This window comes from Orycteropus afer, unplaced genomic scaffold, assembly GCF_000298275.1.
Source record: "Orycteropus afer afer isolate SDZICR_OR568_19922 unplaced genomic scaffold, OryAfe1.0 scaffold00006, whole genome shotgun sequence".
NCBI lineage: Eukaryota > Metazoa > Chordata > Mammalia > Tubulidentata > Orycteropodidae > Orycteropus > Orycteropus afer.
In genome coordinates this window covers 9,297,170-9,313,604 of record NW_006921593.1, presented here as the reverse complement: position 1 = coordinate 9,313,604, position 16,435 = coordinate 9,297,170, and the positions used below count along the sequence as shown (strand labels likewise).

The 16,435-nt window shown below is 53.4% G+C and overlaps 1 protein-coding gene across 1 annotated transcript in view; it reads left to right on the top strand.

The window, feature by feature from the left end:
* The first annotated feature begins 38 nt into the window (after positions 1-38).
* Positions 39-16,435, top strand: part of RABGEF1 (RAB guanine nucleotide exchange factor 1) — an 84,891-nt gene continuing 68,494 nt past the window's right edge. The window contains exons 1-3 of the mRNA XM_007940651.2: positions 39-182; positions 9,131-9,309; positions 10,049-10,122. Of these exons, the coding sequence (XP_007938842.2) occupies positions 39-182; positions 9,131-9,309; positions 10,049-10,122 (397 nt within the window). The remainder of the gene's footprint in view (positions 183-9,130; positions 9,310-10,048; positions 10,123-16,435) is intronic.

Sequence of the window (16,435 nt, the reverse complement as noted above, 5' to 3'; positions counted from 1 at the left end):
TAGTGCCCGAGCCGCGCCCCCTGCTCAGAGCCAGAGGGATGGTGGTAGTCACGGGGCGGGAGCCAGACAGCCGTCGTCCGGCCGGTGCCATGTCCAGCTCCGACGCCGAGGACGACTTCCTGGAGCCAGCCACCCCGACGGCCACGCAGGCGGGGCACGCGCTGCCGCTGGTGCCCCAGGAGGTAGGGGGGCCGGGCCGGGAGGAGCTGCAGGGCCGGGAGCTGCCCCTTCGTGTGGGAGCTCGCGAGGTCCGGGGGCCGAGCGCCCCCGACCAGTGATGGCCCGGGTGTGTCCCCCAGCCCCTGCAGTGCCCCCTGGCTGCGAGCAGGACCGTCCCCACCCCTCTGCCCCGCCCCCACCGAGCAGAGAGGGAAGGCTAACGGGACCTGGGAGCCCGGAGATGTGGTGCCTTCCAGAGGATCCAAGAGGAGGCCGGGGCGGCGGCCCAGAGCCAGCCTCCAGCTGCAGGGCGCAGGGCAGCAGCAGCGGAGCGATGTGGAGGGGTGTCCACACAGCCCCTCCTCCTCCATCACTGGCAGGCTGGCTGCTGTCCCGGGTGCACCCTGGCCCCCTCGTCTCACAGTCTGTGTGGCGTTGCATCCTACCAACGTCTGAGACGACGCTCCAGACCAGGGAGAACAGGCAGCCGGGCCTCTGCCGGGCGTTGAAGATGGAAACCAGGAGGTGGAGGCTAGGCAGTCCAGCTGTGGAAGCATGTCACGTGGGGACAGAGCTCCAGAGACTGGGCAGGGCTGGGGGGAGCTCTTGGGAATACACCGTCCCCCTTGGGGCTGGAGATCCTGTTCCTACAACTGGGAGCCGGGTGGGTACCACTAGCTCCTTGGCGACCTCCCTGAAGCATCCGGCCCTCTGGCCCTCAATTTACTTTTCTGTCACGACCGTGTGAGGATCAGGTGGAGCTGGGGATGAAGTGGTTTGAAAGAGTTAAACATCTTGGTGAGTTAATCCCAAGAGGCCCCGAGCTGGCCCAGCCCCAGACAGACAGCATCTCTTCTCTCCAGAGGGTCCCCCTCTTGTCAGCTTCTCCATCAAGGCTCTCCGTCATGGAAAGCTTGTGAGTGAGCAAATCTCTAGCAGTGCTCCGATCGTGGCGCCACCATGTGTCTCTGAATGGAACTGCAATCCATGCTGAGTTTCAAGACAGTTGCCAGGCCTTTCTTTGGAGGCTCCTGTGAGTGGATTCTTACTATCAACCTCTTAGTTAGAAGGACTCCTAGCCACTGGAAGAACAGGGCCTCTGGAGGCACAGTGGTGCTGTCTTTTAGCAAGAGCAGAGGGGAGAGTTGAGGGTCCCTTTGGGTCATTGGAGTCATTACTTGGTTTGAGGGGAAGAGCATAGGACCTGAAGCCTGTAGGCCAGGGCTCTGGTGCCAACTCCTCACCAACTGGAGGCAGATTATCAGGCCTTTCTTTCACAGCAGCGCTGGGTGGATTCAAACCGCCAACGTTTTGATAAGTAGTCAGACAAAAACAAAACACTTACTGCCATCAAGTCGGATCTGACTCATAGCGACCCTTCCTTGGGTTTCCAAAGTGATATCACTATGGAATTAGATTGACGAACCTTCCTTCCGAGGAATGGCTGGTGGGTTTGAACTGCCGCCCTTCTGGTTAGCAGTCAAGTGCCTTAGGCACTATGCCACCAGAGCTTCCAGTAGTCAGACAGGAGAGTGGAAATGCTCACAGGGGAAGGGAGCCTGTAGAGTGAGTGGATACTGTTAACCTTTGTGGTGCTTTGGTGTGGATTGTGCAAGGCTCTCCGCTGGGTAGCAGGTCCTTCTCATCCAGGTGCCCCGGGCAAGGAAACCTCAACCACAGTCAGGTGTGGTTCCGTTTGCTAGGTGGTGTGTATCAGGGAGGGGGAGGATGGTAGGAGCATTTGGGGCTGAGAGCATGGCAAGGACAGGGACACAGAGGTGGCGAGTTCAGGCAGTGGAAGGATGGCCATACATGCTTGACCTGGAGAACGAGATAGTGGGGAGACCTGATGAGAGCTAGTAGACATGAAGGTGGCGAGACTTTGTGTCACGTACTTTGGACGTGTTATCAGGCACGACCAGTCCCTGCAGAAGGACTTCATGCTTGGTGGAGTAGAGGGTCAGAGGAAAAGGAAGCCCTCCAAAGAGATGGATTGACACAGCGGCTGCCACAGCGGGCTCCAGCATGGCAGTGACTGTGAGGACAGTGTTGGACTGGGCAGTGTTCTCGTCTATTGTGCATGGGGTCACTGCGGGTCAGAACTGACATGACGGCATCTAACAGCAGCAACAACAAGAGGTAGCATGAGGTCCCTGGGTGATGCAGACGGGTTTGCGCTTGTCTACTAACCAGCAGGTTGGCAGTTCTGTTCTGACACACGGGTCACCGTGAGTAGGAGTTGACTTGACGGGTTCGTGGTTTGGGGGTGGGGCTTGGTGACTGATGCATGTGGGGAAGAGAGGAGAGAGAAGAAAGCATTGATCCAGACCCCTGGGTTTAGGACCTGGGTGACAGAGTGAACGGTGTGGCGCCAGTCACACAGCCTGGCTTTCATTCCCCTGCCTATCTGAGAACCTCAGTCCTTCCATTCCAGTTTCCTGAGGTTGTCCCCCTCAACATCGGAGGGACCCACTTCACCACACGCCTGTCCACCCTGCGGCGCTACGAAGACACCATGCTGGCAGCCATGTTCAGCGGGCGGCACTACATCCCCACCGATGCTGAGGGCCGGTACTTCATTGACCGAGACGGCGTGCACTTTGGGTGAGTTTCTCCCTCCAGGAAGCTTTTTTCTCCCTCCAGGAAGCTTTGTGTCCTTGCAGGGGACTAGCTGGAGCTTGAATTTGGACCTTTGGCATCTTCCATGGCACCTAGACGGTCCCTGGGTGGCACAGTTTGCACTCAGCTACTAGCCTGAAGATTGACAGTTCGATTGTGCTCCTCAGAACCATCAACCAGCCAGTGCCGTGGAAGAAAGCCCTGACAGACTCTGCTTCTGTAGAGTTTGTCGTTCTTGTGAGTCGCCATCAAGTCCTTTCCAGCTCGTGGCGACCTCATGTGGTGCAGGGTGGAACTGCTCCACAGGGTTTGCTTGGTTGTAATCTTTTCTTTTCTTTTTTTTTTAATAATACTGTGTTTTTGGTGAAGATTTACACAGCAGTTAAGGTTCCCATTCAACAATTTCTAGGCATATTGTTCAGTGACATTGGTGCCTTTCTTCCCAGTGTGTGAACGTTCTCACTGTTTTCATTCTGGTGGTTCTGTATCCCTGCATCTAGTTTCCCTGTGCCTTTGCGTTTTCATCTTTGTTGTGAAGTAATTGTCGCCCATTTAATTTCATATGGATAATTTTTTTTCTTGGTTATAATCTTAATGGAAGTAGATCACCAGACCTTTGCCTCTACAGTACTACTGGGTATGTTTGAACCACCAACCTTTAGGTTAACAGTCAAGCACAAACTGAACAGCCAAGAAAACCCTTTCTGTAACATGTGGGGTCACCAGAGTTGGAATGGGCTCGGCACCAATGGGTTTGGTGGGTTTTTTCCCATCGTACCTAGAAGAAGAGATAATGCATTGATGTACCATCCTGAAGGAGACAGTGACAGACAGACATGTCCCAGGTAACAGACTGGCTGGGAACCATGATAGTGCTTGTAGTCAGTGTGGTGTAAGGCCAGGAAGCAGTCATCTGTGTGGAAGGGCTAGGGATGCTGCCATCTAGAGGTGAGGGGGCTATAAAACAGCCTCTTGGAGAACATCCTCAAATCCAGATTCCAGGGTTCCACATTGCTGAGGTGTGCCTCGGTGGTTCCCAGTCTTCTTATCATAGTTTAAGACAAGCAAACCAAAAAAAAGGTGAAGGGAGGGCTGACATAGGGTTGGTTGCCCTGCTTTGGTTTTGCCAAGAAGCTCCTTAACAAAAGCCTTTGGTTGTTTGTGCTGCTTTAATACCAAAACGTGGGAAACGTAACCTCAGAAGGAAGATCATCCTTTCCAAAAAGGACGTAACCTCAGAAGGAAGATCATCCTTTCCAAAAAGGACGTGAGGCCCCTGACGGTAACAATTGAAAGACACTGAGGCTTGGTTTCCTTGTTTATGAGATAAGGAGTGACTCCAGCTGCCCTGCAGGCCTGTCAGGCCTCATGATTAGATAAAGAGCCCTGGTGTGACCCCAGGTCTCTGGCTGGCACAGATGGTTTGCACTTGACTGTTCACCTAAAGGTTAGCTGTTCAAACCCGCCCAGCCGCACTGCGGAAGAAAGGCCTGGCAGCCTGGTCCCATAACGATGACAGCCAGGAAAACCCTACAGAGCCGAGTTCTGCTCTGTCACGGGGCCGCCATGAGTCGGAATCCTCTCAACAGCGGTGGGTCGGTGTGTCCCTGGCCACCTCCCTTTCAGGGTAAGTGGCTGAAATGCTTTTGTCTAATGTTGGAGATGACTAGAGAATGGCGTGACCTTGCCCTTGAACCAGGTGCCCAGAGAGGCAGAGACCCTCCAGCCCCCACGTCTGCGTGCTGGCCGACGGGCAGGCGCGCCCACGCTGGGGAAGGGTCACGTTCGTCCTCAGGAAGGGGCCTGTGGCGCAGCTGGGAGTCCCCAGCGGGCTGTCAGCTGCCTCTAATGCTGAGAAAACAAAGAGTCACTGCACTCCGCAGAGCTATAAAGAGGCTCTTGTTTGCAGGCGGTTCGCAGGCAGAAAGTGCTGGCCCCGGCTGGCGGCTCCTGTGGCCCTCTCAGCTGAGGCCTGCCCCGGGTGGTTACGTTCTCCTGAGCTCACCAAGGCTCCCGGGAGATGCTCGAAGACTGTTTGCTTTTTACTTTTGTTGTAGTTTGAGGAGAGCTTACAGAGCAAATTCCTCTCCCGGCCCGCAGTTTATACACGTTGTGATTGGTGACCTTGGTTGCCACGTGCTCAGTGCAGCAGCATCCTGCCTGCTTGGCCCCGAGCCCTCTGTCTGCATTCGCCCTTCTTTCCTGCCTTCTGAGCTTTGTTTCTGGGCAGATGCTGCCCTTTTGGTCTCATGGGGCACATTCCTCACGGGGGTCACTGTTCACTTTATAGGTCTGTCTGTTGCTGAAAGCCAGTCCCCAGGGGTGGGTTCAGTTCCAGAGTGTCTAAGGCCATAGTCCCAAGGGTCCCACCAGTCTCTATCGGCTCAGTAAGTCTTTTTTATGGTTTTCAATTTTGTTCTACATTTCTCCCCCTGAGTGTCTAGTACCTTCTGTTGTGATTCTAGTCAGAGTGGTCGGTAGTGGTAGGCAGGCACCATCTGGTTGTGGTCTCGGGGTCGTGGAGGCTTCCTGTAGTCCATTGGTCCTTTGGACTAACTGTTTTCTTGAGTCTCTGATGTTCTTCACCCTTCTTTGCTCTGGACGAGGAGAGACCAGTCGTTGCATCTTAGATGGCTGCTCACAAGCTTTTAAGAGCCCCATCGCTGCTCATCAAAGTAGGATGTGGCCATTTTTGTAGCCTGTTTATGCCATTGGCGTTGATGTCCCCTGAGTAGAAGACTGATTTTGTACGGGGGCTGGAGGAGGGGAACAGAGTTTGGCTGCAGGCTGCCCAGGTGGCCGCTGTGGAGCTCAAGGAGCCAGGCTTGGGCATGGTGGAGAGTGGGACCCTGTGGCATTCTTGCTCTGGCCATCACACTCCAGCCGCCTGTGAGTCAGCAGCAGTAGCAAGTTTTCCAAAGGCCTGGATGGAAGGCAGTAGGGGCTCAGGGCCTTTGGGGAACTTACTGTGCAGGCTTCCCAGGTGATTTGCAGCACTTCACGCTGGACCATTTGTGCTGAGGTCTGGCGCACGGGGATGGGGCCCGGAGCCAGCCTCATCTGTGCCAAGGCTCTGGTAGCTGCAGCTCCTTGAGCAAGGGCGTCTTTGACCTCTCTGAGCCAATTCCTCCTTCTTACGTGGAGAAAGAGCACACCTACTGACAAGGAACTGAGAGCACGGGATGGGATAACACAGGAGCAGTGGCTGAGTCAGACTCATGCCTGAGTGGGTGATGCTTGTGGTGTGTGTGGTCGTAGACCGGTTACTGGGTTGGCAGCTGCATCTTCTGGTTACTCACATATCCTTAATGGGCAGCTCCTCCCACAGCCACCAGCGAGGAATCTGGTTGCTCTCAGCACTGCGGAATCAAAAAGAGAATGAGGATGACTGAGCTTATTTAAAAAACGCAGCATGTGGTTTTATTCACCCCTAGAACTGGAGCTCCTGGGTGGCACAGATGACTAAGTGCTTGACTGCTGGACAGAAGGTGAGTGGTTTGAGCCCACACAGACACCTCAGGAGAAAGTCCCGAATGTCTGCTTCAAAAGGTCACAGCCTTGAAAACTTTATGGAGCCCAGTTTAGGATTGGGTTGGGGTTGGTTGTCTCTTGTTGTTACTCTGTTGAAGTTTTATGTTTATTTTGGTTATTCAATACTTATTGGATATATGGTATCTGAAGACAGTCTTCTAGTCGGTAGCTTGTCTTTTCACTTTTTTGGTAAAGTCTTTTGATGAACAACAGTTCTTAAATTCTTAGGAGCTTTCATTTATATTTATTTTTTTGTCTCTTACTGTTTGTGCTTTTATTATATTAGACAGTCCATTGTTGGAAGCTGGGCCTGACAGTGTTGGCCCTGATCGTTTTCCCAAGAATTTTATGGTTTTAGTTTGCACACTTAGGTCCTTAATCCATTTTGAATTTGTTTTTGGATATGGTGTGAGGTAGGGATCCTGTTTCAGTTTTTTGAGTGTGGAAATCCAGTTTGCCTAGCACCATTTATTGAGGCAACTCTTCTTTCCCTATCAAATGGACTTAGCATCTTTGTCAAAAATCAGTTGACCATAGGTATGTGGGGATTATTTCCAGCCTCTCAGTTTTGGTCTATGTGTCTGTTGTTACAGCAATACCAAGCTGCTTTCATTACTGTACCTGTATAATGTGTTTTAAAATCAAGAAGTATGGGTACTCCTACTTTGTTCTTCTCTTTCAGTATTGCTTTAGTGTCTCTTGCCTTTCCATGTCAAGTTAAGGATTAGTTTTTCTATTTCTGTAAGGAAAGCTGTTGGAATTTTGATCAGAGTTGGATTGAATCTATAGGTAGCTTTGGGTAGAATCAACATCTTAACAATATCGAGTCTTCCAGTCCATGAATATGGAACACTTCTCCATTTATTTAATGCTTTGATCTCTTTCAGCATATTTTATAGTTTTCATGGTATAAATTCTTCATGTCCATGGTTAGATTTATTCCTAGGTATTTTATTCTCTTAGATGGGATTATAAAAGGAATTATTTCCCTAATTTCCCATTGAAATTGCTCATTGCTGATGTGCAGAAACCCACCTGATTTTTTTCTGTTGACATTATACTCTGCAACTTTGCTAAACGCCTCTATTAGCTCTAGAAGTCTTCTCGTGAAGGCTTTGGGATTTTCTACACACAGAATCCTGTCACCCAGGAATGGAGATAATTTTACTACTTCCTTTCCAATCTGGAGGTGCCGTGGTGGCACAGTGCCTAAGGCATTTGACTGCTAACCATATGGTTGGCGGTTCAAACCCACCAGACACTCTGTAGAAGAAAGATGGAGGAATCTACTTCCGTAAAGATTTACAGCCTCAGAAACCCAGTGGGGATTGCTGTGAGTTGGAATCAACTCAATGGCAGTAAGTTTGTTTGTTTGTTTTCCCAATCTGGGTACCTTTTCTTTCTTTTCTCGTTTTATTCTTCTGGCTAGGACTTCTAATGCAAAATTGAATAGAAGTGGTGAGAGCGGGTACCCTTGTCTTGCTCCCAATTTCAAGGGGAAAGCTCTCAGTCTTTCTCCATTTAATATAATGTACACTGTTGGTTTTTCATATACACCCTAAATCATATTAAGGAATTTCCAATTCCAGTCTTCCTTGGGGTTTTCATCAAGAAAATGTCTTGTCCAGGCCTATTCAAACTATTGCAGCACATAGAAAAGGCGAATCCTCCCAAATTCTTTTTATGAAGCAAGCGTAACTTTAACAGTAGCCAGTAGCCAAAAGGTGGAAACAACTAAAATGTCCATCAGCAGGTGAATGGTGAAATAAAATGTGGTCCATACATACAATGGGATATTAATTGCCCAGAAAGAGAAATGAAGGCCTGATACACACTGCAGTGTCGGTGGATGTTGGAAGGATTACGCGGAATGAAATACATTGGTCACAAAAGGACAAATACCATATGTTCTTGCTTTATGAAATCGGCAAATATGGAGACTGAAGTTTATTAGTGGTTGTAAGGGTGGCAGGGAGTGGGAAGGAGGTGTCTTAGCTTAGGGGCACCGAGTTTCTGTTGATGGTACAATCACTGGGGAAGGACGGTGGTGGTGGCCTCACCGCGTGATGAGCGTAACGCATGTCACCGAATCGTCCATGTGAAGGATGTCGAGTTGCCGAGTGTTTTCTCACAGACAGACCTCATTTCTTTGTGCTTTGCTTTATTTTGTTTCTCAGATAATGTGTTTTTCTCACAAATTGACAGTTGGTGGCAGCCCTGCTTCGAGCCAGGCTATCGGTGCCATTTTTCCAACAGCGAGTGCCCACTCCATGTCTCTGTGTCCCATTTTGGCCCTTCTCACACTATTTTAGATCTTCTCATCAGGCTGTTGCACACTTCATAGATGACAGCATAGTGTAAGCGTAACTCATATGCACTGGGAACCAACAAATTCATGACAATTGCTGTATCGCAAACTTGCTTTACTGTGGTCTTTGGAACTGAACCTGCAAGATCTCCGAGGTCTGCCTGTATATACATTTTTAGCACAATAAAACAATAAATCAGACTTTCTCTGACAAACAGAAGCCCCCCAGGGGCACAGTTCTGTTCTGTACACATGGGGTCACTGTAAGTCAGAATCAACTGGATGGCTTGGTTTTGTTATTTTTTTTTTTCCATGTATTAAGTTAGTTAATCCCTTCAAACTATTATGAAGTAGTTCTGTTATTCCTCCCACCCCATCTGACAGATGAATAAGGCCCAGAGGGGTTAAGTCACTCCCCCAGTGTTGCACAGCTGGCATCTGGGGCTGGATTCCATGCTCAGACTACGTGGCACCACATCCGCTTCTCACCAGCCCCGCTTCCTTCCCACTCAGAGATGTGCTGAACTTCCTGCGCTCGGGGGACCTGCCGCCCCGGGAGCGTGTGCGGGCCGTGTACAAGGAGGCCCAGTACTACGCCATCGGAGCCCTGCTGGAGCAGCTGGAGAACATGCAGCCGCTGAAGGGGGAGAAGGTGCGCCAGGCGTTTCTGGGGCTCATGCCCTATTACAAAGGTGAGGGGTCACTGCCCAGGACGAGGGTGCGAAGGAGGGTCCCGGCGTCTGCTGCTGCCACAACAAGTGGCTCCAAGGTTCACCTAGATTCCTGACCTGCAAAAGAATCCTGCCCCTCCGGTCACTCCAGGAGGACTCGGGGTGGAGTGGGTGACCTTACCCGTGGTGGTCGTCACACTGCCTAGTGCTCACCCGGTGGTTTCCTGTTTGCCGTGGAAGGCCATGGAGGCCCTCAGGGTGCAATCAGTTCACCTGCTTGGCTGCTAACCAAAAGCTACAGGTTCAGGGTCATCCAGAGGTGCCTTGGAATAGAGCCCTGGCAATCTGCTTCCAAAACACCTGCTTTGGGAAAACCCAGTTCTGCTCTGACAGTCATGGGCTGGCTGAGAGTCAGAGCTGACTTGTTGGCAGCTGGGGCTGGGGTGGAAAGGCATGTTGTTGTTGTTGTTATGTGCCGTGGAGTCGGACTCAACTCATAGCAACCCCTCCTTGGGTGTCCGAAGTGGTATCACTACAGGAATAGATTGCCCAGCCTTCCTTCTGAGGAGTGGCTGGTGGGTTTGAACCGCCAGCCTTCTGGTTAGCAGTCAGGTGCCTTAGGCACTGTACCACCAGAGCTCCTGGTTAAGTTTGAGCCCTTCCTCAGCCCACAGGCCCCATCCCTGGGAACCTCCCTTCCCCTGGCATCCTGCCCTGCCCCTTTCCGCCCCCATGACGGGTGCCGTGTTCACCCACGCAGACCACCTGGAGCGGATTGTGGAGATTGCCCGGCTGCGTGCAGTGCAGCGGAAGGCCCGCTTCGCCAAGCTCAAGGTCTGTGTCTTCAAGGAGGAGATGCCCATCACCCCCTACGAGTGCCCACTGTTTGGCTCCCTGCGCTTCGAGCGGAGTGAGAGCGACGGGCAGCTCTTTGAGCACCACTGTGAGGTGGACGTGTCCTTTGGGCCCTGGGAGGCCGTGGCTGACGTCTATGACCTGCTGCACTGCCTGGTGACAGACCTCTCAGCCCAGGGCCTCATGGTTGACCACCAGTGCATCGGGGTGTGTGACAAGCACCTGGTCAACCACTACTACTGCAAGCGCCCCATCTATGAGTTCAAGATCACTTGGTGGTGAGTAGCCTGGTGGGGAGAGAGGCCATCAGGGAGGAGCTGGTGCCCCTTGGCGGCTCTGGGGGTCAGGTCCCTCGAAGCGTTGCTTCCTGCCTGCCCCAGGACCTGCCGAGGTGTGGACGAGTCCCACGGCATAGCTCCCAGGGACCGGGGTGTGGCTTTATCTCCCCATGGCACCTCAGAGACAGGCTCAGGGCTTGGGCCGGTGGGGCCTCGGGACCTGTGCTCTCCTGGCCCTGCTTCCAGGTGTGGCCGTCCATGCCTGGGGCTGATAGGGCCTTGCTAGGGCTTGACCGAGAAGTCCAGAGCGGCGTTGTCACCTTCTTGGCCTGCCGGGAGAGTTTCTGCCCTTCGTAGCGTCACAGTTCCAAACTAGCGTAGGCGTAAGCACCTCCTCCCGTGCTCTCCCGCCCCTTCCTGTGCATGTAGGTGTAAACCGACTATGATGGGGGGGCGTCTCCCCAAGCAGCCCCACAGTCCCTGCTGGAAGATGAAAGAGCACCCGTCTCCCCTAGTGCACCCCTTTCCCCGCCCCATCTGAGGATGTGGATGGACTCTGTCTTTCTCCCCAGAGCATGGTCCTCACCACCTTCTGAACACTAACTGTAGCTGCCAAAGCCGTGTACCAGGTTGGCCTTAGAAAACCACCATGTTTACAGCCCTGCCTTGGGCCTTGGCTTTTCCTACCTTCCATCAGCCTTCCTTGCTTGCAGGAATCCTCCTGTCACAGGGCTGGAGGCGAACTTCAGTCCCCTTTTGACGAGCCCTGAGGTTGGCGCATAGGTGCTCTGCACGCTGAGATGTAGGGGCCTGCAGAGGGGCTCGGGAGACCTCCTTAGCTGCTCTTTTGGGGACCAGAGTCAGCCCGGGGGTGATCCTCCTTAGACCCCTGAGGCTTGAGCCTGCTAACGTTCTTCCTTTAGGAGGCTATCTGTTCTGGGGGGCTAGGTGCAGGAAGGCAGCAGACAACTGCAATGATGGGTTAACCCCATATTTCAGAGAGAGAGAAAGCGCCCCAAGGCACCCCTCCCCTGCATGTCCCCCTGGCTGGCTGCAGCCCCAGAGGGCCATCAGGGCAGAGTCGGGCAGTACCACTGGTCAGACCATACCGACTCTGTTCCCTGCAACCGTGACTATACTGGCTCCTCCTGGCTGTTCTCATAGGGATGGGCTTTATTCAGGAGCTCTGGTGGCACAGTGGTTAAAGGACTCAGCTGATAACTGAACCCAGCAGCTGTTCCATGGGAGAAAGATGTGGCCTCTGTTTCCATAAAGATTACAGCCTTGGAAACCCTGTGGGGCAGTTCTCCGCTGTCCTCTAAGGACACTGTGAGTCGGAATCCGCTTGCCTGCAGGGGTTTTAAAGAACTGGCGAGGGCAGCCCCACAGCTCTTAGTCTTTCGGGAGTAGATTGGTGAGGTGGGTCGAGGGCGTCTTTCTGAGGAAGAGAGGCAGGCCCTGGACCTGGGCTGAGTTCCTTCACAGGCCCAGAGAGCACTGACCCCTGGCACCTGGGTGAGAGTTCCTGAATCTCACTTTTAGTGTGTGCAGCAGAGGTGGAGAGGGAGAGCAGAGGAAAGCAGAGGGGAAGGGAGGGCGTTCAGGTGTCCGGGTGTGTGCTTCCTGTCCTCAGACGGTCTCTCCTCTGGAGCTGATGTCCCGCCTGGAGCCCAGCCCCGAGTGTGGCTCTGGCCTTTCCTTCCTGGTGCTCTGAGTGGTGGGACCACCTAATGTGCGTTCACCTCTCGGCAGACACGGAGCCAGCTCCGCGGGAGGAAGTCAGGGTGCGAGCGCAGACAAGCCCAGTGTGTTCAGTGGTCAGCCCGCCATGGAGCACGTCAGCCCCAGGCCACGTGGAACCCGTCCACGCGAGACACAGGGTAACTGCTCGAATGCAGGCGTGCTCATTGTCAGGCTGGGAGACTCCCTTGGGGGTTCAGGGGGGCTGGACCAGGATCCCGCCCCCGTCTCTGCCCCTCGAGCTCTTCTCACAGCGGTGTTCTCTGGGTGGGTGGGGAGACAGGGCTTCCGTGAGCGGAGCAGGCAGAGGGGCCCTGGCTGGCCAGCTCAGTCCTCTTTCTAGTAGGAGTAAAAGGATTTGATGGGCCAGTTTCAGCGGCCAAGGGAAGGCTGGGAGGTGGCTTTGGCTGTTGTGGACTGTGGGAACAGCCTGCAAGGAAAGGGGCCACCTCAAGGAAGGGGCTTCTCCCAGGTGGATCCCTCTCCAGCTCTGGTCCTAGAGTGGTGGAAGGGCTGGGCCAGAAGGGAGCCCGCGGTGAAAGCTCCCTCAGGCAGGGGACACTTGTTCTCACAGAATTCTCATGCAGAATGTCAGTCAGCGCCCTTTGCCTCAACGGGGGCGAGACTGTCCCCCTTGAGATGGGCCAGTGGGTCCTGCAGAGTCAGACCCTTCATGGGCTGGCCTTGGAGCACCCCTTGTGTTTGACTTTGGGCAGCCGTCTTTCCGCTGGGTGGGAAGGTGGACACTTTAGGAGCCAGGACTGCGGTGCAGCAGTGCATCACAAAATTCAGTAAAGTCACACACAGACAGCAAAAAAGATGGAAAGAAGACCACCGTGGAGCACTGGCACTGTCCCAGGGGGCGGGAGTCCTCGGGTAACGTTCTGGACGGAAGGAGAGACTCTGCACCCCACCCCCTCCGCCTGTCCCTTCTGGATGGTTCTCTAAGCTGCCTGCTGCTCCGTGCAGAAGGCAGCCAGCGTCCTCTGAAGAACCGCCCCCCTGTGGCCCGGGGTCGGGACGGTCTGGGAGCTGTTGACAGCTTGCGTCTCCGATGGAGCAGGTGGTTTAATTGTCCTGTTTTGGGTGGCCTCTGGAGGACTGGACAGCGGGCCTTTGTGAGACACCACGCAGGATGTGCGTCACTGTGCTATCCCAGCCTGCGCTGAAGACACCGAGATAAACAACACCCATTTGACTTGCGCTGTTCATTCACCCTGAGCACCCTGATCCCAGTTGGAGCCTCAAACGTCCGCCTTCTAGGATTCTGGAAGAAACGTTTGTGTATGTTCATCTGCGTGCACTGGGGGAGGGTGGGCCGCAGGGGCTGGGGGAGGTGGGCACAGAGGCTGGGGAAGGACGGCAGTCGCTGTGGAGCGCGGGAGGCCCCTGGCTCGGCTTCTGGGATCCCTGTCTGTGCTCGGCTCGTGGATGTGGAGGGATGCTGCCTGCGTGTTCGTGTTCCTGCCTGTGAGTGCGCTGGTGCCCGGAGCCTCGGGGCCCACAGGTGGCATTAAAGTCGAGCAGCAGAACCTGAGCCGTGTGCCTCTTTCTTGGTGACCTGCTCTCCTCCCTCCACTGTGCCTGCCCCTCCTTCACCAGCACACGTCTTGGTTTCCACTTACGTGAGCTGTGTTTGGGGATGCCACACTAAATAAAGCAGACTGTCCTTGGAGTCCGGCCTGAGGCAGAAGGAAGGTGGGATCCGTGGACAACCTTTTGGGAGTTGGTCTAGCCTTGTCGCTGCTCGCGTAGGCGCGGGCCTGTCCCAGCCCAGGCGGGCAGCCCCAGTCCCTTCTGCGGAGAGCTGTCAGGGGAAGGGGCCACCACACTTGCTTTGCCGCTGCGTGCCTCCCCATGGCAGGTCCTTATGAAGGAGCCCCTCCCGCAGTGTCCCCCACTTCTGAGGAGAGACGAGTGGCTGTAAGCTTAGGTGAGCCTTTCTAGAGGAAAACGGACATAAGCTGCCCTTCCTCTAAGGCACTGTTTGGCACCTTCCTGGCTAATGAGCGGCCTCTTCAATATGCCCCTTGGAATCACTTCCTGGATCAATCCAGAAAGGTGAGTGCGAAAGGCAGGGAGCTGTGCTACCCTCCAACCACCTTCCTCACATCTCTGATTATCCTTTAAACAGAAGCACTGCATGGTCTATGCCATGTGTATTCCCTGGCCTCATTCCTGTGCACACATCCCGTAGTGACAATGTACACATGGAGGCCAAAGCTGTCCGGGTGGAATTTCCCACAGGCACATGGCTAGTAAGAGGCGGAGCCAAGGCTCAAACCCGGTGCCTCTGTCCGCAGTCCTCAGGGGTGGTCAACAGCACAGCTGTCCTTCTCATTGGCAGCTCAGATGTGCACAGTGTCCCTCCACCCTGCCTGACCTGTGAGGTGTTGAGAAGCAGACACCCCGGGGAGGAAAACTGGAAAGGCCCCTAGACGCCAGGCCTTGAGTAGCCTGAGTCTGAAGGAGGTAGACGGAGCCTCTGTCAGGAGGAGCACCGTCCTCTAGGTGGAGAAGGGCCCGGCTCTGCGGCAGTGGAGGGGGACTGAGCAGGTGAGTACGGCCCCGGCTGACGCGGTGACGGCAGACCCTCAGGTCTAAACGCAGGGGTGCGCTGGGGTCCTGCCCACGTGGGGGGAATGCCTGGTCGGCAGCCTCATCCAGGAGAGCCATTGACTGGGAGGGGGCTGGGCTCAGGATGCTGGTACCTGCGTGGGACTCGTGGCCCTTGGACTCTGGTTTGACGTTGCATGTACCATCTTTCCTCCTCTCAGCTGACTTGACTCTTTTTTTTTTTTTTTAATTGTGATTTGGATGAAGTTTACAGAGCAAATTCACTTTCCATACAGCAGCTCACAGACACTGTCTCATGACATTGACTGCAGTCTCCCACAATGCAATAGCTCCTCTCCCACTTCCTCCCCATAGCCACCTCTTCTCTGTGTCCTTCCTTCCCATGCACTCCTGCCCTCTATGCTGTCTCCCTGTGCATACACAGCCTTCTGTTCTCCCATGATTGATTGCTCCAAGGAGTGTATCTACCTCAGGTAAATGTTCACTCATATGCCTGTGACTTGACTCTTAACATTCCCTTCAAACGTGTTCCTTTAGGTTTCATTGCACACCTTTAACTTTCTGACCTTTTATTCCTTACCATTTCCTTTTTCCTGTCATATATTTTAGCTTATTTTCTCCATTTTTAAAACATAATTTTAGCTTTATTGCTAATGTAACTGGTAAATAAAGCAGACGTGTGAGCAGCACGGTTATAAAGATAGCCCCTGTTCTGCGCAAGGGCCACTGTGTGCTTTTTCCCCTCTGCAGTTGTCTCTACAATGGCCTTGTTAACTGTGAACACTAGACAGAAGGTACCTCCTTTCTCCTCAGATGAACAAAACCAAAAGGAGTCACTGTCGAATGTTCCGACTTGTCCCGTGTGCATCAGAGTAGAACTGTGCTCCATGGGGTTTTCAGTGGCTGATCTCTGGGAAGTGTGTTTCCAGGCCGTTAGGCCAAGCTGGCTCTGGGTGGGCTGGAACTGCCAGCCTTGTGGGTAGCAGCTGAGCACCTTAACTGTTTGCACCATCTAGGAACTTCCTTAGATGAGTAATTGCTTCTAAAATCTGAATACCAAGGAAAAACCAACACTGTTACTATAAGCATCACAAGATCTGGGTTATCTAGTAGTTTCAATGGTGAACATTTCCCTTCCCTTCCAAAATACTACCCTCTACCCCCCACACACCCCAGTGAATGCCGTCTTAGGAACAGGGCGGTTTGATTTCTGAACTGCTAAGGACTTCTTCCACACACAGTTGCTCTCTCTGAGGAAGGAAGTGACCTACAGATCTGGAATCCCACCTGTCCAGCCACCTGATCCCAAGTAGAAAAAGGGCTGTTGTGTGCCAATTGAAAACCCAGAGGAACTGTGCGGAAGACTTGGTATCAAACCATCCAGGTGCACTAAGGACCCATAACTGAGGTACAATGCACCTTTTCCATAACTCCTTGACCTCAGTGGCAACCTTCAGCACACCGTGGCTTCTGGAGGATTTGCCTATTGTTTTATACTTTTTCCTTGTATCACTGGCAATGTTGCTTGTCAAGGAGGTGGAGCAACTGGAACTCTCCATTCCCACTGATGGGAATGCAAAATAGCACAACCACTTTGCAGAACTGGGTGCCTGGGTTTTAGAAAGATAAACATACACTTGCCTCACCTAGCTATTCTGCTCCTGTGTATTCACCCAAGAGTTGTTGTTGTTGTTGTT